Source organism: Colossoma macropomum, unplaced genomic scaffold, assembly GCF_904425465.1.
Source record: "Colossoma macropomum unplaced genomic scaffold, Colossoma_macropomum, whole genome shotgun sequence".
Classification (NCBI taxonomy): Eukaryota; Metazoa; Chordata; class Actinopteri; order Characiformes; family Serrasalmidae; genus Colossoma; species Colossoma macropomum.
The window spans coordinates 35291638-35316973 of NW_023494785.1; the positions used below are offsets into that span (position 1 = coordinate 35291638).

Here is a 25336-nt window from a genome sequence, read left to right on the forward strand (position 1 = left end):
TATAAAAATGTTCAGCAGGTTCAGTTCACCTCAATTTTGGATTGAGATGGCAAAAGGAAAAGATCTAAGTGACTGAATGAGGGTTCATTATTGCGACAGGAGCTTCAGTTGTAAAGACTGCTCTACTGGCAAGTGTTTCAATAAGAACAGTGACTAAAGAAACATCTGCATTTAGATCTCGGAGAAAAATAACCATAAAACGTACATTCAGTGCCTGTGATTTTTGTAAATTTGTGTGATATGCAAGGAAAACAGAAGAGCAGCTGTTCATCAGGTGACTGAGAATGTCAGTGCAGACCAGGAGCCATCTATCCACAACTACATAGAGAGAGATAGTATAGTAGGGCTGAAGTGTTTGAACCCATCAATATGAAGATGAATGCACATTTGAGTGTTTAGTGGTGTAAAATTCACAGGCACTGGCCTATAGAGATATGGGTAAAAGTCATATAGGTCAGATGAGTCATCCTTCACCATATTTTCAACAAGCGGGCGAGTGCATGTGTGGTGTAAACGAAGAAAACAGCTCAGGCCTGAATGTCTGATCCCTACAGTCAGTGGGTCTGGTGGCTCTGTTAGGTTTAGGGGGATCATTTTTGCTGGCATGGTTTGAGCCCACTTGTTCCCTCTGGGAGCGAAGGGTCACTGCAAATTAATGGAGAGTTATTCTTTCTAATCACCTTTATCCTATAATTAAACATCTCTATTCTAATGGGAGGGTCTCTTCCAAGTTGACAGTGCCCCCTGAATTAATGTTTGCATAAAAATGTAAAAATATAAAATAAATATATACAAATAAATATATATGAATTACAGCTATAACATTCGGATTTTGACAGTTGGACAGTTGTCTGGTTCCTATCACCACCACTGTGAACGATTCTGACTCTTTCAGTTTCTCAAGAGTGAAGCATTGCACCATGTATTAATGCAAAAATTTTGAAAAAGTGTTGAAATTCCCCTTTAACATTTCTGAAACAACATCTAGCTAACTATGAAAGTGAGGAGGACTTCTTTTTGAAAAGTGAATGGGAAAAAATGCATTTTGAAAAGCAAAACTGAAGAAGCAAAGTTCAGACATTGAACATGTCTTTGTTGATTGGTTACATTTGCGGTAAGGTTAAAATTTGAAAGATTTTTGGCCACACTTTAATCCCTCCAATGGCCAGGACCCAGAGTTTTGTTACAGACTTCTACAACCTAAGAGTAGATCAGCCAGTTTGCACTGTAGGGACTGAATAAGAAGCCTTAGTATGTAATAAGCCTGGGATGTTAAGGGGTTAAACTTTATTTTAATAATTATAACAGTTATAATTTATATACTAATAAGGGCTAATATCACCTTTGCTCCAACCCTCACCTCTGTCTGGTTCTACTCGTATTGACCTTCCTCTCTCCCTCCCTCAGGTTCTGCTGCGTTGCCCAGCAACATGAAGTACTTCGGCAGTGCTCAGGATGAAGAAGACGCAGAAGAGGAAGAAGAAGACGAAGATGAAGAGCAAAAGGAGCCGGCGGCCTGCAGTGCCTCCACTTCCTGTCAGGCCAGTCCACGCAAGAGCAAAGCCTCAAGCAGAGTCGTCGCCAATGGACATGGTAATTAATTTCAACCCCTTATGCCACAATCTTACGCAAACAGCGCAACACTCACTGCCATTTGAGTGCGTCTTTGTTAATCCTTGGAAGTCTAGAGTTATTACTTATTTTAATTTTTCCTACTTCCCACGTCGTGTGATTAACCCTATCAAACCAAGTGTCTTGCCAACAATCCATTCTGAGAACTTTGACGTTGGCTCCTTGAACACGTTTTAATCTACCACCAGAATTGCGACATGTGCGTGTCCACATATTAAACATATTAGCATATAGAATCTGTGCTTTCTGTTTGCTACTGTGTTTTCTATCACTTTATAAAAGATGCGTATGGCTTCTTTTATTATTGGATACACTTCGATTTCTTTTTTCCGAGCAACTGCATGAGCTAATTCAGAGCACAGTTCAGATTGGTGAGTGGTTATTATTATTAATTTGTTTAATCAGAGTAAAGATAAAATGCGATGTTGAAACTGGACCTTGGAGCAATGGAAGAAGGTTACCTGGTCAGATGAGTCCCATTTTCTTTAATATCACTTGGACAGATGGGTACTTGTGTGCTGTTTACTTGGAGAAGTAATGACACCAGGATGCGCTGTGGAAAGAAGATAATCTGGTAGAGGGAGTGTGATGCTCTGGGTAGTGTTCTGTTGGGAAACTGTGCGTCTGGGCATTCATGTGAATGTCAGTTTGACCCATGCCACCATCAGTGCGCCCTGCCACACTGCACACACACTGTTTGGGAATGGTTTGAGAAACATTATGAAGTGTTCAAGGTGTGGCCTTGGCCTACAAATTCCCTGATTTCAAACTGATCCAGCATCTTGAGATGTGGTAGAACGACAAGTCTGATCCATGTCGGCTCCACCTTGAAACATACAGGACTTAAAAAATCTGCTGCTAACGTCTTGGTACCAGAAACCACAGGGCACCTTGTAGAGTCGAGGCCTCATCAGGTCTGGGCTATTTTGGCAGCATGCAGAGGACCAAAAGCATTTTAGGCAGGTGGTCATTATATTTTAGCTCATTGTTGTATATCTAAGATTTTTGGACTTGCTGCAACAGCACTGAGGAAACGCTATTAAAGAAGAAGAGACAAAATAAGGAAAAAGTTCTTAAAAAAGAATTTTTAAGATTTCAAAATGTCCTGTTCATTCTCTAGTCCATACATTCAGTAAGCTGCAAAAACAGCCTGTTTTGAATACACAGATATTAGGGATGTCACGAAAAACCAACACATTTACATGTATTTACCCATTCAGCCTACAGGAATTTAGTCCCACCCACTCAAGCTGAAGTTATAAGTAATGTTTCAGTCTAGACTGCTTTTTGAATGCAATTAAAGGCAAAGTTTTTGGTGCCACACAAACAGCGGACTCATGGAAAACAATAAAAGATAAGGAAAATGTAGGGTACACAACATAGTGATTTATATATGAATTATAATCATATTCAATTGACATTTTATAAACAGAGTCGGCTTTTCCAATTTTTTCCATTTGTTTAGACTCCAAACGTTGGCAAACGTAGCAAGAATGCAAAAGCTGGGCTTCTTTTCTACAAACTGAGACTGTAGTTTGGAAATACAGAAGTGATTTGGTTTGAAAATTTAGAATTGGTGCTCTAGACAAAAATTCTCTGCTTATTTCAGTGTAAAATGTTGAATATCAAAATGATCTTTTTGTATCTGATAACAGGAAGTTTTAATTATTAGACCTCTCCCAATTTTTCAGCTATTTTTCGTATAATAAAAGCGAGTGTCTCAGGGTTCAGTATGTTATTGCAGGCGAGTGGTAAACAGGGCACACATTTGGTTTCCATTCCAGGGCTTCAGTCAGGTGAGTTATGGCTGTGCCTCACCCCACACTGTGCAGTTAATGATCCGTGTCTATACACAGCACTCTGTCAGATTGCCTACATTTGCCGTATACCGTCCATACAGTGCAAGGTATTCACATTCACTGAGGCATGCTGCACATGTGCACGCTATAAGGCCAAGACCTAGTACGTTATCATGTAATATAATCATTTAACCCTTTCATAGTTACATTTATCGTCAGTGATAACAAAGATAAAAAAAATGTGTAACTCATTTAAACATGCAGAGAAATTCTGATGAAAGTGTGGAACACTACTATTTGTTCATCAGTAGTAACAGCAACTTTGGTCAGCAGTAATGGAAGTTAATATGCTGATTTTCTTCATCATTTGAACAAGTCATGAATAGAGCACATTTGCTAAATGTTAAATAATGCTGCTAACTAGGACAGAGAAGCTAGTTAGCATTAGCTTAGCTAGAATGATAACAGCTGTTCTCACCACAGAACATGTTTAGTTCTGACTATCTAAAGCACCATCACTTGTTTAGATAACAGTGACAATTCTGAGGGTGTAAATTGGTGCAGCTGGCATTGAAAAGACAGAAAGGCAAAATTAAACCTGCTCCTGTGGTGTTGAGATTTGTGGCCTGATCAGCTAACTTAACATTAGCTTTGCAAGCAAACAGTGCTAGATGATAGTGTAGATGGTAAAAACTAGTGTCTGAGAGGACAAAAGTAGAGTGACTGGGGTTGGAGTAACAGAAAGCTGAAACTGAACGTGTTCTGCAGTGTTTGGGACTGCGCCATTTTGGCTAAATCACATGTATATACTTCTTGTGGAGACGATGTTTGCTTAGCTTCAGCTAACAATACGATGTAATTGCTGAGAACACAACCAACCGCAGATATCGTACGGAGGCTTTACTCGCCGTGACACAAACACGGCAGCTGGCGACCTCCGTGGACACCTTTATGATTCATCGCTGAGACTTTATAAGGACACTCAGTTTGTTTTAAACTCATGGAAAGAAAGCAGAGAAACCCTCGATAGAGATTCACATGTTTGCTGTCAACAGTGGATAAACCTCTGTAACAAATTTGTAACTCGCTTGTCACCATAGCCAGAACTGTGATGGAATTGTTTTCCAGTACTAATGGAACTTCTCATAAAATGTCATAGCGTCACCTGCAGTAGTGGAGCGTACGCGACAGGGCAAAACAAAACCGCCGAAAGTATGCAAGCTTGTAAGCCAAAAGCGTCTTTGCAGCCACCCTTGCAAACTTTGTTTCTCACAAAGTATGCTGAACGCTTTAGCCATTGCAGAACTGCTCTCATGCTTAGTTTTTTCTGATGATGTATCTTGAAAGTGAGAGAAATTCAATGCAGTGTAACAGAATATTACATAATACAACAAATTAAATTAAATGGTAGTTTTAAGCCGCAGTGCCTCTTTAATATATTAGTATGAATATTAAAGCAAAGGTATAGTGATAACTTTATACTTCTGAGAGTTAAAGTATCAGTAATGGTAAGATTTGGAAGAGCTCTCCAGTGTACTGTATATTTAGTACAAGTGCGATGTATCTTGTGATGTACTTACTTAAGTGTTATCTGGAACGCTCAGTCATTTGCAACTATTTGCACATTAATGGAGGCAGTGTGATCTTCCTTGACACTTTTTTTGCAGTGAGCAGAAGAATATTTATCATGCGTTTGGGGAGGAAAAAGTGAGAAGAGCAATGTACAAACACTATTTTTTGAGCATTATTTCAGTTATCACCAGCGATAACAAAAGCATGTTGTAATTTTTTTATGAAAAAGTCTCACACATAGCTCATTGAAATGAGCAGAGATAGTTAGTTGAAAGTGCAGATTCAAAGCTTTTAATCAATACCACACACAGTCAACTCCAGAATTATTGGCACCCCACAAAATACCATACACATAATGATTCAAATGTCCCTCAAAACAGTTTGGAGAATTTGCTCACCATTTATCTAGTAGAAATCATTCCTACAAGAATGCTGTTTTACTTTAATAGTAGGAATGAATCAATACCATTTTTAGACCAAGTATGAGTACATATTTTTGAGTCCTTGCTAATACTGAGTCTGATACCATATTAAGTATTCTACTTAGAAATGAGTAGTTGTTAGTGTAAATGAGTACAATTTATCATAGCAGTGCAATGGACCGATACCCAAAACCAGTATTGTATGAATACATCCAAAAAGAATAGTGTATTCTTTCAAAAACGTGTCAAACTTATTGGTACCCCTAAAGAATATTTTAAATAAAATAAAAATACCAACCAAAATAAATTCATATCTTTATGGTAAAACATCTCTCTTTTTATCCCAAATCTGTCTGCCTCTGCCAGAGGGCTGAAACGTGGCCATGAGTGGACTGCTCAGTAAGATAATGACCCCAAACACGCATCAAAATCCACTCAGAAATGGTTGTGGCTTTTGCAGTGCCCCTCTCCAAATTTAAACCTAGTTGAAACTGTGGTGTGTATTGATGGTGTGTAATATTTTTGACATCTGTATTTTCAAAAAACATTGTGTCACTGAAGAAAACATCTCCAAAATAGTAACTTTACAGACAAAGGCAAAAACGTACATAACTTTTTAATGTAAGATAATGTAAAGAGAATTTATGCAAAGTAATTTTGGAGCATTTCTGTTAGTCCATTCCTCATGACATTTCCACAGAATATAAAAGACTGTATCCAACTGATCTAGACAAATAAAAATCTACATTTTTTGCCTTTGTTTTAGGACAGCGATGATATGCATCTCACCCATTTGTTTAAGTTGAAATATTTCTCATAGCATGTGAGGTTTATTTAGTAAGTTTGATTTTTAGCACACTTTAATGAAGGGTGCCAATATTTGTAGGGTTGACTCTAGAAGAGTGTAGAGTCTTGTTTTGTGGAAAGAAAAATCATGCTTTTTGCATTTTTGCCAGGTTTCTGTCATTATCTGTCAGAAAAAATAGAACTTCAGACTCAAAGCTGTCAATACAGAATATAAATTGATTGTAAATGTCTTACATAACTGTAATTAATTATGTAAGTAAGTAATTACATTTAAGTAATTATGTAGTGTAAATCAAATGTATAGAAAAACGGCTTTAAGTACTGTAAGTACTGTAGTACCATTTCACTGCGCCTTTTCTCTCCGTTTCTCCCCCTATGTAATCAGACTCCATTGCCCATTCAGCACAATCACCAGTGTAACGTGACACCCTGGTCACCTGATCCTCCTCCACATACTATACATGTCAGAGGGGCTCCACACATACCACAGCCCGTCCACACAGACCCTCTGTCTCGCCTGGGTTCAAAAGTTGAACCTGAACTTGATGGCAGAGTGATTAAAGGGATTTATGTAATTTTGAACGTACCCTAAATGTAGTTAATCAGCCAAGACATTTTTGTTATCTGAGGTTTGCACTAAAGAGATACAAAGCTAATGTAGCTAATACTCTACCCATTAGCATCAAGCTGCGTGCCTGAATCATCACACTTCCCTCAAACTGCTCTGAATTGTTAAAGAGAAATTGAATCGATTTTTCAGTTTCTGCATAATTTAGTCATTGAGATGTAAACAAGAGTCAGTCAGAGTGGTCTGATGTGAAATGCTGCATGGTAAAGAAGCTTACTGACTGATTTCTTTATAGTGGTGGTGATAGGAACCAGGGGTCACAACACAAATATAGACATTTTATTTACGGTCCAAAACTATCAGTGAACCTGCACGTCTTCTGAATGTTTATATATAATGTTGGTGATAGTAAAATAGTGGAAAAATCTGAAGAAGTAGTGTTTTTTCGGGACTATTTTGCCTTACAATACCCTGCATGTACCTCTCACAATAAATGGTTTAAGAGCAACTATTTCACATGTCCTATGGCCGTTTAGATCTGTTTAAAGACAGCTTTGACCTACATTTTAATAGAATCCGGACCCCCTTCCTCATCCTTCGCTGTAAGGAGAAATGCTCTCATCTTCTTAGCCTTTCCTGTGGCTAGTCTGTGTGGAAACAGTCATTGAAAGGCACATCTGTGTAAAGTCTTATGAAATCAGGAGTCATGTTGTGCCACCGTGCTTCATAAAAGAAATGAGAACCCTTTTCCATCTCGGTTTTGCATGAGCCACTGATCCAAATAAGACATTTTTATGTGCCTCGTTGGCCGAGTTCCAGCCAGTGTGGGTGATAGGTTGGCCCCAGGAGGAGCCACCGCGTAGCTTTCATTTAGAAAATTGACCCAAAAAAGCACGCTGGTGTTAATTTTAATGTTTTTATGAAGAACACTGCACAGTCTTAGTGATAGATTGGTTTTTAGTGGGTTAACAGAGGCTAGAACGTGCTAGAATCTGTAGCTTTTTATTTTCTAAATCCCCTTTCGGTGACTATTGGTGTATGAAAAACTGTGGTGGTTAAGTCATGTGAATGAAAAAATAAGCTCAGAGAATTAGCCTGCTTAGCCTGCTAGAGAATTAGCTTATTTTAGCTTTTAGCAGCTTATGCTAAGACTTTTCAGTGTTTGCACAAGGTTGCTTTTGAGGAATCACTCCAAATTTCTGTAGATCAGTTTGGGCATAAAATGTGAAGTCAGGCAGTTTAAGAGTAGCTACAAGTCTACAAGCACTGAAACTGGAAAACTGAGCAGAAACCTAATGGTCCATATTCACAGTGATGCGGTCAAATCTGACCGTAAAATATGCAAGTGAATTTCACCATCAGTTTTGTTATGCATCAGTTTCGTCTTTGACTTATCTTTGCATTCAAACTCATCTGGTAGCACTGCATGTAAATTTGAGTGTAAGTGTTTAACAAGCTGAAACATGTTTGATTTGTTAATAAAAATAGCAAATGAGAATAAAAACTGAAAATAACAATAATACTAATAATTAGTGTGCATGGCACTCCAGTACAAAAGTGGATGTATTTTATAATGCAAATAAGTGTAAACAAATGCTGCAACTATTCTGTGTTTCATTTAAAGACATATTACACTGTGCTTTTGTTTTATACTATTGACACTACCTAAAATAAACAAAACACAGCTAGTGCAGAAATATTCCATACACTGCAATAATACAGCATTTAAATGTGCTAAATCATAAAATAATTACAGTACACAATCACATCATTCTACTGTCCTAAAAGCTCACAGCCATTCTGTTTATTTCACATTGTATTTTTTCCGGTGGTAATTTGAACACTATGGTCATTAGAGGGAGCAGTGCTCAGACTTAACAAAAACTAATTTCACTGAGCACTGGTTAGTAAACTATTAGTATATCAGTAGACAATTTGCTAACAACTGCTTTTAGCTAACTGATGGCAGAACAACTTAAACTGAAATTAGCCAGAAACGAACAGTATACAATTAAGTGAACAAGATGGGCTGTGAAATGCTTTACAGACTGACTGGAACAAAACAATGTTCAGGTTAATCTGGTAAATACTGAAGTAATGAAAAAGAGTTGAACAATAGATTACAACATTTTTATGGCTCTGTCTATGACAATGCAATAAGGTTAGTTTTGTATTGGATATTTCTTTGCATATTCCACTCAATTTCTCATAAAATTCTCATAATCTTTTAATAATATTCTGTACCATGGATGATGACATTCCCAAGTTCTTTGCACTTTTAAGTTAATAAACGTTAGTCTTGAATTGTTGCACTGTTTGTCTGCACAGGCTTTCACAGAGTGGGGAACCCCATATCATCTTTACTTCTGAAAGACTCAGAGATGCTCTTTTTATATCCAGTCATGTTACTGTAGCCTTTAGCTTGTTAACCAGTCTCACAAGTCTGCACCGGTGCACAGCAGCACAGTACAGCCCTGAGAACCATTGGCTCTACCATGGAAAAGACACCATAGTTTTTCAGCCTTTTTAAAATGTGCCACTGTTTTGCTAGGGCATTTTGTGTGTTCCAGCTAATTCGCAAACCTCAGAAAAGCTACATGACCTGATACATATCATATCTCATGAACATATTTTCAGTTATCATGATGTAATATTTTTGTCATATTGCCCAATTGTACCACCAGACTGAAACTGCTTCTTCCATACAGGGGAAAGGATGGCGTCTCAATTTCCATCTAGCAATTAAATAACCACATAGACATGACGAGGCAGGATTTACTGCATCGAATCAGGCTTTTTTCTGTCATGCCTATTACATACAATCCATTAGATCTGCTACACGTCATTCTACAGCAAAGCAGAGAAATTGTGCCAGATCCAGGCGCCACTGCAGAATGTAGAATGACTGGAATCTAGACTGCTCCCAATTGTGTGCTAATTCCCCTGACTCACCTGAAAGAGAATCTCTTTAGTTAATATATGCAGTTAAGACATTTTGCTTGAACATATTTAATAGGCCACTTCCTTATATCAAGCCAGTTCCAAAAAAGTTAGGACAGTGGGTAAGATGAGAAAAAAACAGAAAGCAGTGATTTATAATTCTACTTTGACCTGTATTTGAACACAAACAGTGCAAAGATAATTAATGTTTTATCTTATCAACTTCATTGTTGTTGTTGTTTTTTTTTTTCTTACAAATATACCTGGACTCAGTATTTAGGAGGGGTGTCCACATGCCCTTGGCCATATAGTGTACACTGCATAGCTAGGAATAGTAGTAGTAGCCATCTTGAAGCCTGATTTTTTTCCACATTTGCAGTAATTTGTATACATTTGGTTGGTAGCAAAACTGTCACTTTATATGTTGGACTTTATATGAAGGACTGAAATTAAGCTGTACTGAAATATTGGTGTTTCTGTGTGTCTGAGTACAGGTTTTTGACTGGGTGTGCTAGAAGTGTCCTTACCCACAGCCTATTTCTCCTAATGTGTGCTCTCTTTCCCTTTGTGACAGTGTTTAACGGGCAGCAGCGGACAACAGGGGAGCGGGAGAGCAGCCTGAGGGTGAGGGGGAAAGAGGGAGCCCAGGGGAGAGAGAGAGGCTCCGGAACATCGTCCAGGGCTTCAACCACACACAACCTACGGCCCAGCAAGCCTGCAGTGGAAAACAAACAACAGGTACTGCAGTCTGACTACTGTGTGTGCAGTACGTGTATTATTATTTAACCATATTCCAGAGTTTCTGTATTATTTTAACTGCTGTTATACACTGCTTGGCCTGTAGTATTGCATGTGATTGAACTAGCCAAGAGATTGTGAACTGGGCTTTCTACTTTAATTAACAGACTGATATGGATGGAGAGTATTCCATGTCAGATCACAACAGTGAAAAAAGTGAAACGCAGTAGAGACATGGCATTACTTCTTATTAGTCTTGTGATGACCAGCAAAACCTTCATTACATTCTTATTCTGATGTGTCTTAATCTCAATTAGCAGAGATTTGCTTTTTAAGAATTACGTGCTGAATTTGTGACTGAAGGGAATGTAGTACACTTGTAAAGCAGTCCACACAGCTACACTGCACAGTGCTTTCAACATAGCTAAACTAAATGGTATGTGCATTATTGCATTTCTTAGCAGCGACTCCATAATCTTGATTGTATTTCCATCAAGAGTGTACAGGAGTCGTGCCACACTGAAATGTAATCACTTTCCAATTACAGCTCACTGCCGAACCTCGTCCAGTCACAGCTCAATGCTGAACTCTGGGGCATGGCTGTAAACCTTGTCCAGTCACATGTTATTGCCTGACATGGGGGTGTGGCTGTAATCACTGTCCAGTCACAGCTCAGTGTCAAACTTGGTAGGGCATGGCTGTAAACCCTAATCAGTCATAGCTCACTCTGTGGAGCATCACTGTCCAATCACAGCTCAGTGCCGAACTGGGAGGAGGTGCTGAAATCACTGTCCAATTACAGCTCACTTTCAAACTCGGTTCACTTATATGACTGAAGCATGTTCTGTCACTGTTACATAGTAAAGTAAATTTAATCCCGCGAAGAAAAAGAATCACAACAAAGACGACGGCTATCTGGCTGTGTAGCTAGCTAACGTTAATCTCTCAAGTAAACAGGATCACAGCAAAGATGATGGCTGTATAGCCATCAGTAGCTAGTGGCTAACCAGCATTGGTCTGGATAATAAACAAATCTTAAATAAAACTTCCAGAATTGTCATTTGCTGTGATGTCAGCACAATACAAATACAATGCAATGATGTGCATTTAGTTTAGCTATGTTTAAAGACTGAGTGTGAATTGCTTTAAAAGGTGAATTATATTCGCTTCTGACACAAATTCAGCATGTCTTACGAAGCAAATCTCCTCTAATTGTTCTCCAGTAAAGGAATCAAGCCACATCAGGATGGTGAAATAAAGGCTTTGCCTTTCAATTTGGCACATTTTCCTTACATCACTAATGAAAAGTAACAGGTTTCATGTATTTTCGCGAATTACTTTATTATCTGACATAGAGTTCTCTCCATGGATATGTTAACCTTTTATTTATTTATTTATTTAGTTTTAAGACAGAATCTCTAAATGAGCTGACTCTGCTATGCTGCAGTAACAACATTTCTGTTGCAAGTTTATGTAGGTTTTAGTGTTAGCTTACTAATACTAGATTAGATATGTGATGGAGAAATGAAAGAAGAAGAAAGCCTTATAAATCAAACATACTGCCTCATTTTTAAGGCAAAAATACTGACGATATAGGAAACAAATTTAAGTACATAGAGGTTATATTAGTACAGCAGAAACAATTTGGTGAAATTAAGTAATGCAAATGAAAACTGGAAGCAGACAGTGTTTTACTGTTCTGGAATAGAAACATTTGCTCCCCAGTGTTTTTGATCAACATCATGTCTTGCATGATTTCATTCAGCAAGTCATTTTACAAAATGTATATTGCATGTTTATAGTATCTTTGTTCTTAGACTATGGATACATTCAGCAATCAAGAATGCATTGATTAAATTTTTACACACCTTGTTTAAATATTATTTATGGCTGTCAAAGATAATGCATTAATAATGTGTTAGCATGACCAGTTACTAACACCACTACTTGTTTTAACACAGTTAATGCATTTTCCTAGTTTGACCCTTCGAGCCATCCGTAGTGGTGCTGGCTGAAGCCCAGCTGCAGTGTGCTGTTTGTTGCTATGATAGAATTCATGATTGTATCTCTCTCATTGAAATACACCACTATGTTAAAAGCACTGCCTTCAGCACCCTTGGCAGACTACACAAAGCAGAGAGATGCAGTTGCCCTTGAGAGCCTTCACTTTAACAAGAATCCATGAGTTGTATGAGCGAGAGGGCAATAATCATGGATATATACCACTGACTGTACATATAAGTGCATATTACATACAATACTGTGCAAAAGTCAGAGACCATCCTTCATATATTTCATTTCCAGGCAAAAAGACAGAGACCACCCTTCATTTGTTTCTTTTCCAGGCAAAAAGTCAGAGACCACCCTTCATTTGTTTCATTTCCAGCTGAAAAATCAGAGACCACCCTTTATTTGTTTCTTTTCCAGGCGAAAAGTCAGACACCACCCTTCATTCGTTTCATTTCCAGGTGAAAAGTCAGAGACCACCCTTCATTTGTTTCATTTCCAGGTGAAAAGTCAGAGACCACCCTTCATTAATTTCATTTCCAGGTGAAACAGCCATTAAATACTCAGTTATTCATTTTTTCATTTTTTTCAGTATTTAGTGTGTCCACATTTTGCTTTTATTACAGCTTCCATTCTTTTCAGTAGACTTGCATTCCTCTTTTCAAAGAAATCTGTAGGAACATTTTTCCACACTTCCAAGGTTTAGTCTTAGACGTTGGTTGTGTTTTCTGCTTCTCACAATCCAAGTAATCTCATCACATTGAATGACCTTGAAGTCTGGACTCTGGGGTGGTCAGTCCATTATTTTGATCAGCTTCTTTACTTGATTTGCAAATCTTTGCAAGCCTTCCATCACAGTGGAAGCATGGACAGAGACAGTCGTGGATTTTTTCAGATCTTAAGCAAGAGGGGAGCTTGATTTTCTGCTGTATCTCAAAGATGAAAGCTTTAATTGCTGTTTATCTGAAGATGGTCTACCACATCTTGCAGGTGGTTGTTAGGAGTCATATTTCCTCTAGATCTTTTAATAATTTTTTGAACTCCTGTTTAGGAAACTCCTGTCATTTTTTGGCTGTCCCCTGCTTATGCAAGTGGATTATCTTGTACCTGATCTCCTCAGAAATATCTATTGGAAAGCTGTATTTCTCTACTGAGTATATAATTTATATCTACTGAAAGGTTTATTCTATTACTTGTGCTGGACTTCGGTGAGGAAAATTAGAAACAGAATCGTGATTCTGATGTGCAATTTTATGTGAACTCTTTGTTATATTGACCACTCATACAGCGGTAACAAAACACTTCACCTTTTAAATGGAACAAATCTTTCTTTAGTAACAAATTTGAGCAAATAAGACTAATGTGATTAATACTGTGACTAATGTGTCGTAATGTTGTATAACAGTTTTGTTAAACTGGCCAAAATGTCACCTTTTTCAGATCAAGCAGAAAACTTGACATGTCTGCGCTTCTGGAAACTGCACTGTTCACAGTAAATGATCCACTGTGATTTATTCTGCCCTTATAGCAGATCTGTATGTGCCTGTGCGTGTGAGCTCAGTCCCAAGTTTCTCCCTCTCTCGCCAGGGCTTCCTATGGGCCGCCAGAGCGGCAGACGTTTCAGGTTAAGTGCGCTGCAGAAGGGCTATAGCAACACATGATGTCATCTCTTCTCTACCCAACCCCCTTTACTTTACACTCTCACACGCACACACATATACATGCACACAGAAAAAACAGTTTAGAGCACTCGGCAAGCGGCGGTGGGCAAAAGCACTGTCTAATGTTTGAGCACCCTAACCTGCCATTTATGGCCGCATTTGTAGAAATGTCTGCAGTTGTCGACAGTTTAGGCCATCAGGTTTTGGGGAAAGCAGTCTCCTCCCCTCCCCCACCACTCACGCACTCGCAGGCTGAACAATCACAGTACATGGCCCAGCTCACGTGCACACACTCCCCAAAGAGGAAGGCTATGCCTTCTGTGAGCCCTCTAGTGGAGAAAAAGTATTGCAGATACTCAAGCTGCTAGTAATATTGCAGTAAGGGCCAGTACAAATAACCCACCTCCATTTTTTCTTTGTTGTTCAGCTTGTACGGTACTGTGCAAAAGTACATTAACTTTCCAGCCAAAACAGCCAGCTTTAGGGAAAAAACAGAACATATATTTAAAAGAAAATTACACAGAAGCCTAAACTAAATATAAAATCATTTTTTCAGTGTTTAGGCACCCTTTGCCTTTATTACAGCTGCCACGACACCTAATTTCAGTTTTTCAAAGAATTTGCAGGGATATTTTTCCACACCTTCAAAAGTCTTAGAGGTTGGTTGCACTTTCTGCTTCTAATGATCCAAGTAACCCTGAACACATTCAATGATTTTGAGGTCTCTGGTCTGGGGTGGCCAGTACATTGTTCTGAGAGCACCAGCAGCTTCTTTATTTGTTGTACGAATTTTCTTTTTTCCTTTTAAATTCAATAAATGAAAGGTGGTCTCTGACTTTACTGTACAGTACTGTACATTTGAAGTATTAAAGCAATAGTTGTAAGAGCAGTCAAATTTAAACCTTATCACCCTTTTCCTAATGCGTAGTAAATCAGCCAAGACATGTTTAGAATCCAAAATGTTTTGCACTGGAGCTACAAGACTTAATATAGCTAACAAGGAATGGTTTATACAGGCTAATTAAAATACCTGTCTTGTGCAAATTGCATGCCTATATCATCATATACTTGCCAAGTCAAGTTGTTAAAGTCTAACAGACCTGGTTTGTGACACTATGAAATACTGGCATTTATCAAAATGGATAGAATTCAATAATTCAGTTACTGTTTTCTGTTATGCAGCACAGCTTTGTCTATTTCCATAGATAACAGCATGCCATACAGTGTCTGAAACCATATAAACAAGTCTGTTTGAGATTACAGCTGTACATGGTCTGATAGTTCAGCCATGCTTTTTGAATTATGGTAATTTATGTGGTATAAGCTCTCATTACTTGTTGGCTACTCATAGCTCCAGTACAAAACTAAAGAACTAAATGTCAGACCCCAAAGATGTGTTTGCTGCGACAACATTTGGATTAAAAGGGAAAATTGTATTCCTTTAAAATGAATTCAAATGACCCAAAAACACTGCTGTAATTTCTTTCTCCTTCCTCCAGCCCACTAAAGTGCAGCGACCCCAGAGAGCCACTTCTGCTAACAGCCGGAAGGCACGGAAGGAAGATCTCCCACCTCCTCCCCTGACCAAAGCTGTGAAATACCCCAAGGGCCACGTGACGTACACCAAAGCCAGACTGCTGAAAGAGGCCAAGCTGGACCCAAGTGCACACAGACGCCACCTGAGCTCGCAACACACCCACGCACACCTTCAGCACATCAACTCAGGAAAAGCCCAGACTGGCCACGGCAAGACGCAAAAACAGGTGCTATCATCTGCGGCCAATGGCTGCTGCCCGAGGCTGAGCGGGCTGACCAACGGCAGGCAGAGCGGGACGGACGCATGCCCACCCAGGCGGGATGGACTACGGCAGTCTAAAAGGCAGCTGGAGATGGCGAAGGTAGGGCTGGGTGAATGCATCTAAATGGAATTTCTGAGTCAGTACTGGTGAGTAGTTGAGTGTAGTAATATTATTATAACATTAGAATTAAATGAAAATTCCTAGCTGAAAATTGAGACACAAAAGGCTGAAAACCAATGTTTTTGCAGCTTTACTACAAGAATAAAAACACCTTGATTAGATCAATAAAATCTGCTTTTCATAGGAAAAAACTGAAGTCACAATAAAAACAGTTCACATGAATGTACTAAAATTACTTGGACCACTATAAAAACCATGATATTTAGGCCAAGCTCTAAATATAGTGATTTTTACTGATGGTGTGGGGCTTGGCAAAGTCCAGATTTAAACCCTATAGAGCACAGATGTCCGATCTTATCCACAGAGGGTTGGTGTGGCTGCAGGTTTTCACTTCAACAAAGCAGGAGGTCAGCTGATAAAATGTTCGAAGACTAAGACCGACTGATTAAACGAGTAGAATCAGGTGTGCTTTAGCTTGTTTGGAGTGAAAACCTGCAGCCACACTGGCCCTTCAGCTGTTTGACCATTAAAAGCTTAATATTTTGCCGTGTTGGGTTTGGCCTGTTTTTTTGCATTAGAGTGTCGGCTACAGTATGCGCCACAAACTCCAATACCCTTGACAACAAAGAACGGTTGGTCATTAGTGAATTCCATTAAATTTTTGTTAGATTTTCCACATTTGCACTGTTGTGTGTGAATGTTTTTATCATTTCAGAACATCACTACAGATTATCATTATGCTAGCAGGGACTTTCCTTTCTGCTTCTGATGTTTTGCTGTATTGAGCATTTCAAACAAATGGTTGTGTTTTCAAGTTGTATCAAACCTGTAGAGGAGAAGTGCTTGAGTGTTGTGCCTTCTGTTGATACTCAAGAGGATGAACAGCGATTACAAATCTATTGTCTAATGTCCCTCGTAGAAACCATTAAATAGTTCAGATTTTTTCCGCTGTTAATCCGCAGCTGCCCAAACTGTTTGAACGCGTCTGACCAGTACAGGAGAACGAAGGAAATAAACAGCATGTTAAGCACTGTTTACCGTTTTCATTATCATTCGGATGACTTGTGAAGTGTTACATTTTGACACTTTGTTATCGTCCTATTTAATCTTTTGTTTTTTTCTGCTTTTTATCTTTCAGCAGAACACCAAAAGTGCCACTTTTGACCATTTGCGGATTAAATGTTTCAGTAGACGAAATTCCAGCGCATCCTTAATTATAGTCATATTAACATATAATGGAAAAGCATTTTGAATAACTCATACATTTACCACTTTTATGAACCTAGGCACTTCTGTGGGGAAATAAATGTTTACCAAGCCAAATACTAGATTCTCTTACCCTCACCATGGTATCTCAACCCAGAACTCTAACAGAGACATCCTGAAACCAGCCACAGTTCCTAAATCAGCCAAACCACCCAGGTCCAGCAATCCCATCAAAACAACCGGCTGTTAAAGCCAACTTGGCTAAGGGGTGGCTGGTAGACAAATTTCCCTCATACATACGATAACATAACAAGTTTAGCGCACGCTCAAGTATAAGCGGTTTTAAGCTGCTTAAAAACTTTCATTACTCCCCCATCCATTTTCATTTTTAAGAACATGGGTAAACAGATGCTGTTTTGCTCTTTGCTACTGCTCACTGCTGTTCAAACAGAGCCAGGTCAGGGTTGCCAGATTAGGTAGATTCAGCGACTTGCTGTAAAAGTTTTTTTTTTTTTTAATATCTTGTAGTATTTAAATTAAGTTTTATTAAAAAGTAAGGTAAATAAATACAATTTATGCAATGATGCAAAAATAATTAAAATTACAAGAATAAAAAAGGTTTTCCTGTTTTTTTTTTTTTTTGGTATTTTGATGGTCTCTTATAGATGATGTACACACACGTAAATCATTAAGAAACTTTCTGGAGATTGATTATCAACAACGTTAAGGTTAGATTAGGTAAGGGCGTCTTTTAACTGACGTAACAGAATTGGCAGTTAGCCTTCTCCTCCAAGCACGTTGAGCTGTCTAATGACTTTGAGTGTAGTAGCACTTCATGTGTCTAAGACAACTACCACCACTGCCAGTATGCTACCATTGTGGTGTTGCAGTGATTGTTGCAAGTCTGCAAGTGATTTTAAAAACTAGACAACCTGAATTTTTTAAGTGTATTTCATTATAGTTGAGAACTGAGGTGTGATTTTTTTGTTGCTCAACTCTAGGCGGGAGCGAATCTGACCGAAGCAGGGGTGGAGGTGGAGGTCAAAAAGGTCAAAGTGCAGGTGGTTCCCCTGGACACACGGAGCAGGAGAGCAGCTCAGGAGACAGCAGCAGCAGGAACCCGCGGAACGACACAAGCGATAGGATCTCAGAGGCCCAGACGTACCTCTGCCGGGAAGCTCATGTTCATCAAGCAGACGCACTGTACAGCCACAACTCGGGCCAGGAGCAGCCCTACTACCTCAACCCAGAACCCCAACAGGGATGTCCCAAAACCAGCCACAGTTCCCAAACCAGCCAAACCGCCCAGGTCCAGCGATCCTATTAAAATGACCAACGAACCCAACCCGGCAAAGCCTCCCAAACCAGCAGAGCCCAAAGTGGCCCAAGAAAGAGAGCGGGGCAGGCGGGGCACTGTCCCCGAGATGACGGAGGTTCCCGTCTTCCATCCTGCCCCACGTGAGTTCCACGATCCGCTGGCCTACGTGGAACTGGTGCGCCACCGGGCCGAGCCATTCGGTCTCTTCCGTGTGGTCCCACCAGTGGGCTGGCGGCCCGAGTGCAAGCTGAAGGAAGAGATGCGCTTCGTCTCGCATGTGCAACACATCCACAAGCTGGGCCGACGCTGGGGCCCTAATGTGCTGCGGCTTGCCTGCATCAGGAAGCACCTGCGTGCTCAGGGCATCAACATGGAGGAGCCGCCATTAATCGGTATGATTTAAATCAATAAAAATGATATAATATATAATAATTACATAATCAGTACAAAAACAGTCTTAACTTTAAATGCAAGTTAGCACACTTAAATTCCCAGGAATATTACATCCCAGTGTTTATCATGGAAAGCAATGCAAACTGACTGGAATGCTCTTAAAGTAATGGTTTGGTGAAAAATCAAAACTTTACAACCTTTACCCTGTAACCCTTTACCCTGTAGTTACAAGTACAAGTTTCTCAGGAAGTTATCCAGGACACCACACTGTAGAGTTTGTTGCACATTCTGCAGTAACAACTAATGATTAGCTTCATAATGGCTTAGGAAAAGAGTTGGGTTAAATCAAGGAAATTACTGATCTCTACTTGCTTGGTCTCCCCAGCTGTACAGTCTGACCCATGTGGTTTAGGAGCTCCAAACTCAGCAGTGTCTTCAGATATACTGAATTTCTTACTCAAGTTAAACCTGTTCATATGGAAAGGACAATGTGCCAGATCATAAATTAACCATACACTGTTAGAAATAAAGGTACTGTGCAGGTACATTTTTCATTCATCAAGGTACAAACAGTGTAAATGTTCCTTCAAAGGTACAGCAGTGGTTTTAAGGTCCAATTGTGTAACCTAAATATATTTTTCCCTAATGTTTTAAAACAGAACAAGAAAATAAAAAGCCTGGAGATCGGACGGGGTGTCAGTGTGACTTAGAAAATATTATTTCAATGGTACAATTATGTTTCTTGACTAAAGGTACTGAGAGGTACTGAAAGGTACCACCCCAGTGACAAGAACTGGGCCACAGTGAAAAATTGCTGGAAAATGGTAACAGCCACGCTCCCAGTTTTGACAGTAAGCTATGACTGGACATTGTTTACAGCCAGTCCCCTGAGTTTCGTAATGGACTGTAATTGGAAATTGGTTTACAGTCACTCTGAGTTTGGCAGTGAGCTGTGATTGGACCCAGTGATTACAGCCATGCCCCTGCTTTCAGCAGTGAGCTGTGATTGGACAGTGATTGGACAGGGTTTACAGCCACACCACCAACTTTGACATTGTGATTGGACAGTGATTTAAGGCATTCTCCTGAATTTTTCTCTGAGGTGTGATTAGACTGGGAGCTTGTTTAAGCTGCGCCTCGCTTTAGTGGTTGGCGAGAGTAGCTGTTTGCAGTTGGAGGAGGTGTCAAGAAGAGAGCCGGCAATCCAGACAGTTTTACCAGAAGCACCCCTTGTGAGCCGGCAGCTTTTGCGGCATTGACCTGTCATGTTTAATATTTCTTTGAAGAATATACATCTGAATTTCACATGTGAAAATAATAAGCATAAATACTACACATTTTAATAGGCTGTGTGCTGTATTTAACGCAGTTTGTGTCCACATAGTTGTCGACCGAGCTTCTAGCCATTAAGAATTAGACTCTGTCTCCATCAAACCGTTTCTCAGCTCACGCAGCCAGGCGGAGAGGAACTGCGCTGACTGGTTCTGCAATGAGCTGTGATTGGGTGGTGATTACATTTCAGTGTGGCGCAACTCCTAAGTTCTCATCAGGGAAATACATTGAAGACAGTGAAGTCATATAAAGAAACCCAATGATGTTCTTAGAATTCTGTGTTGAACACACAACGCAAAGAAATGCAATGCAGCCGTGTGCATTGCTTTACAAGGTGGATTACATTCGTTCCTGACCCAAATTCAGCACTTAAAAAAGCAAATACCTGTAAATGTTTATCAGTAAAGAGATCATGCTACATCAAAACAGCACAGTGAAGGTTTTGCTTTTTAGTTTTCCACAGTTTCCTCATGTCATTAATAAAAAGTAATGTAATTTGTGTATTGCATTTCACTTTTTTTGCTGTTTTGACTGTCTTAATATTTTGCACGAAATCGTGTCCATATGTTTGGAAGTAACATCTTATTTTACTAGACTCTGCTTAATCATGTTTGATGGTCTGTCATACTAGTGTACACAGTGAGGGCGCTTATGTTATAGGCCATCAAATCATTTAGAACTAGTTCTAAAACATTCAGAAGTTGAAATGACTCTGCTCTGTTATGTCATCTCCATTGATCTTTTGGATGACCCATTTCTACTCGCCTGGTTCTATAATACAAATGCCCCTCTGTGGTCTTCGTGATCTTTGTATAAGTGGGCACTCTTACTCTTAAGCGTCTGGCCTGTGTGCTGTGGATAGATTAGTCTGCCAGCACTCCGACAGCCTTCTTTGATTAGATCATACTGGATCTGTGGCTGTCCGACAGCCAAGGCTTGGTGAGCCAGCTCAATCTGGCCACCTGTAGACAGAGCTGAAAAGCAGCACTGACGTGCCAAGAGCTGGGCATCCTGCTTGCCAGTCCTCAAGCTCCAGGCACTGTCTCAGTGCCACTCTAGCACAGCCTGCATTGGCCCCATAGACTCTCAGCTGGCACTTATTCACCCTGTGACTGCCCGTGAAGAATGGAGAATGTACACAGACAAATTTTAGAGGTGGATACCTAAGAGACAAATGTGAAGGACTCGTTTTTGATTGTCAAGGATGAAAGTTTGTTTTTGGTTGGGTCAGTCAGTCTTGAAATTGAAGTAATCACTTGCAGTAAAGTAGTGAAATGTTTACTTGAATCTTTGTTCATTACGTTGGTATTTATTTCTCTATTTAGGGTTTGGATAATTTGTTTTTTCAAGCCACAAAAATTTTAGCCTGAATACAATACATTTAATTGCCAATGGTTTTTATATAGAATATGGAAGATAAATGAAATTATAGCTGGTTTCGCTGACTTTGTCATAGATTCACACCAGGCATCCAGTACAGTTGACAAAAGGATATCCAGTTAACCATGGGTAAAGAAAAAAAAGATACTTCTGCCGAAACTGATGCAGAAGCTGGAGACTCTTTCAGGTGATGACTCCAAAATTTAGCAGAGGAATACAATACAAAACATGTATCATTACTCAGAAAAGTTGAGGAATAATTGGAAGTTTTTGTGTTGGATGAAACCGAGGCTGCCTCTTCAGATGTGAGCTAAAACTACAGCTAACTGGTATAACACTGGATGCTAATAAGGACTCCTCATTTACATCTTTTTCTTCAATGGAAGACATGCCAACATGTTAGTTTGTCAGAGAAATTTCCACCATTTCTGGACCTAGCTAACATCAGCTACTATAAGTGGTGTTTCATTGAATCATTAGTCTATATAATTGGCATTTCAAACGATTCATTGAGTACTCGAGTGCCCGTGCGTATCACTAGCATCCAAGTCACGTTGCATCAGAGCGCAACAAACTTCAACATGTCTGTCTCCATTTCAGCCACCCAATAAATCATCTTTTTATTTTTATGTCCTCTGATCTGGTCAAATGGTTTGACGTGATCACGTGATGTGTCTTGTGCATTTCATGAAACTGTGTCATGAAGTGGAGCCACCTGCAACTGTTGCAGCTGAGTTTCAAATGAGTTGCGGGATGCTTTACATTATGCAGTTCAAATGCAGTTTAGCTTCATGTAGGCTTCAAGCTACTAAAGTTGCATTAAAGCCAGTCTATCATAAGCCAGAAATTATGCATGTGAGTGCTTTAAATAGGTGAAAAATGTTAAGTGCAAAATTTTTGATAAGAGGTTGGTAAAGACAAGACACGTCTGATCATCTCAAATAAGTATGTATTCATGCCAGACATTTTGTTCTTCTTCATAGTCTATTATCACCTTTCCCCAGCATAACAAAGTCACAGGACTCCAAAGCACACCCAGGGTTTGGAGAACGAACTGTGTATGCACATGACATTTCAAAATCATGTAAGCGTGGTGTAAGTGAAGTACAACTCTGACTTGACAGCATAAACAGCAGATCTGCTTTTTTGCAACAAAATCACAGTTGCAAATTATTGTTCCAAATATAGTTCAAAAATACTGTAGAAAGTATGTGTGTAATTTGCCTGATTCTCAGTGGTGTTTATGCTTCACACACAGGTACAATAAAATAGAAAATAAAATTCAAATAAGGCCCGATATCTGTGTTCCTCCAGTCATGTTTGTGTATTTATTGTATACTTCAAAATGATTCTTAATTTTACTGAAGAAATTAAATCGAATTGAATCATGGTGAAATTTGAGATTGAATATTGAACTGAATCCTACGAGAATTGTAATCAAATTGAGTTGTTGGGAGGTCAGAAATGTATACCCTTAATTGGTGGTTATTCACATTTCATACCAGGATCAATCCTGCACATACCTTCTTACCATGTTGTCTCTTGTAGGGGGCTGCGAGTTGGACCTGGCCCGGTTCTCCCAGCTCCTGAACGACATGGGGGGCATGCAGCAGGTGACGGACCTGAAGACGTGGGGGCGACTAGCTGATCTTTTGGGCATCCCACGCTCGGCCCAGGATCGGCTGGCCAAGCTCCAAGAGGCCTACTGCCAGTATCTGCTGTCCTATGACTCGCTGTCGCCTAGCCTGCAGGCGCAGCTGGAGAAGGATGTGCTGGCTGAAAAGGACAGCATGGAGAGGAAGAACGGGCCACTGGAGGGCCAAGCGGACATCTCCCAGCATGCTGCTCTGGTTCTGCCACGCTGTGAGCCCAAGAACGGCCTGGTGAATGGAGCACTGCACCGGAGCGGAGTCCGTGAGCGTCTCCGTGAGCTGGACCCCATGGCCAGGAGCAGCCGCCCAAGACGACAGGACAAGAAAGAAGAGGAGGACTGTGTGCTGAGCGAGCTGCACAAATGCTTCTACAAGGTACAGCCTCTGGACCCAACTCACCTGTGTCACAGTGTGTGGAGATCCGGAGAGGAATCAGCAATTCTAGACCTCTAGTTTTAGGGGATGATGTGACCTTAGGTCTGTGCCTGCTGATGCTTTGTGTTAGCGGAACACTTAGGGAGCTAGTGTAGTTTTACCTGACTAATCAAACTTTATTTAAAGCCCCAGGTGTTTTCTTTCTAAGTACATTGGTTCTGCTCTTTTGGGCACACAATATACATGTACAAAGTACGTCCTGTTAATAAATGTCCAATGCCCAATAAAGGATGAGTGTATTTTTCCAGAACTCTCCTCTGTAGATGTACACTGGTCAGCCCTAATTTTGGGTAATGCATACGCAAGCAGAAATTTACATCCCTAATTAGTAGTTCATCAGTAATTAGGCTGATTTGAGTTGTCCTGCCCACACAGCTTTAACAAAACTGCCATTTGCATTTTCTGTTCCTCTTTGCAGGGAAAATCGTTCTCCCTAATGACATTCTACCGGGCAGCCAGGAACACCATGAATATGTGCTTCAGCAGAGAGCCAAATACAGCTGAAGTTGAGGTACAGCTGCTCTTTTCAACTACAGAACAATAGAAAGCTGGGCTGTTTCAGATGAAGGGAACCATTCAAATGCTCAAGTAAAGCTGCTGATAATACACTCGTTGTAAGCTATTTAATCTAAGGATGTTTTCAAAAAGCCCTCAGTTTTTAGCCAAAGAAAGTATGAAGTTTTAAGTATCAAAACATTTTACAAAGAAGTAAACTATAGAACCATTCTTTTCTCCATCATGGCCAAGAAATCTGTTTGTAGACTTAAAGAGAATTATTTCTGTGACTCCAAATAGAGTTGATCAGTCAAGACGTGGTAGGTGTCCAAAGTTTGCTTCTTTAGTTTTGCACTGGAGCTACAAGACTAATGTGCATGGAGAAGAATTTGTGTCAGATTGACAGTGGAAAAACATGAAATGCAATGCACACACATAGTTTCCCACACATAGGTTATACCTTGGCAGTGAGCCAAGGAACATGGACACCTGCCAAAGTACATTTCAACCATTTGAAAAATATTTTGAGCAGTTTTATTAATCCTTTTAAAAAAAACAATGTGCTCTTAATTTGACCTCTACATGAACGGAGCTCGTGTCAGGGGGGGCGAGTGCGAGAGACTGAAGGAGACAGCGAGAGAGAGAGAGAGAGAGAGAGAGACAGGAAGAGAGAAGGAGACAGCAGCACACTGAGAGAGACTGGAGGAGCCAGTGGGAGAGTGAGGGGTAGTGAAGGCGAGAGTGGCAGTGTGAGAAAGTGAAGGTGACAGCGGGAGAGTGAAAGAGAGTGAGGTAGACAACAAGAAAGTGAGAGAGAGTGAAAGAGACAGCATGGGGAGTGAGGGATAGTAAAGGAGACAGCAGGGGAGAGAGAGAGAGAGAGAGAGAGAGAGAGTGAAAGAGACAGTGGCAGAATGATAGTAAGTGAAGGAGCCAGCGGAGGAGTGAGAGAGTGAAAAAGAAAGCGGAAGAGTAAGGGATAGTAAAGGAGACAGCAGGAGTGTGAGAGAGTGTGGAAGAGACAGTGAGAGAGTGAGGGATAGTAAAGGAGACAACGGGA

The 25336-nt window shown here is 40.0% G+C and overlaps 1 protein-coding gene across 2 annotated transcripts in view; it reads left to right on the top strand.

Moving 5' to 3' along the window:
- jarid2a (jumonji, AT rich interactive domain 2a) overlaps nucleotides 1–25336 on the top strand; it is a 108022-nt gene that overhangs the window by 64986 nt on the left and 17700 nt on the right. For both annotated transcript variants that reach the window (XM_036592462.1, XM_036592471.1), the window contains exons 5-10: nucleotides 1408–1593; nucleotides 10315–10478; nucleotides 15646–16044; nucleotides 18273–18981; nucleotides 23243–23721; nucleotides 24200–24292. In XM_036592462.1, the coding sequence (XP_036448355.1) occupies nucleotides 1408–1593; nucleotides 10315–10478; nucleotides 15646–16044; nucleotides 18273–18981; nucleotides 23243–23721; nucleotides 24200–24292 (2030 nt within the window). The remainder of the gene's footprint in view (nucleotides 1–1407; nucleotides 1594–10314; nucleotides 10479–15645; nucleotides 16045–18272; nucleotides 18982–23242; nucleotides 23722–24199; nucleotides 24293–25336) is intronic.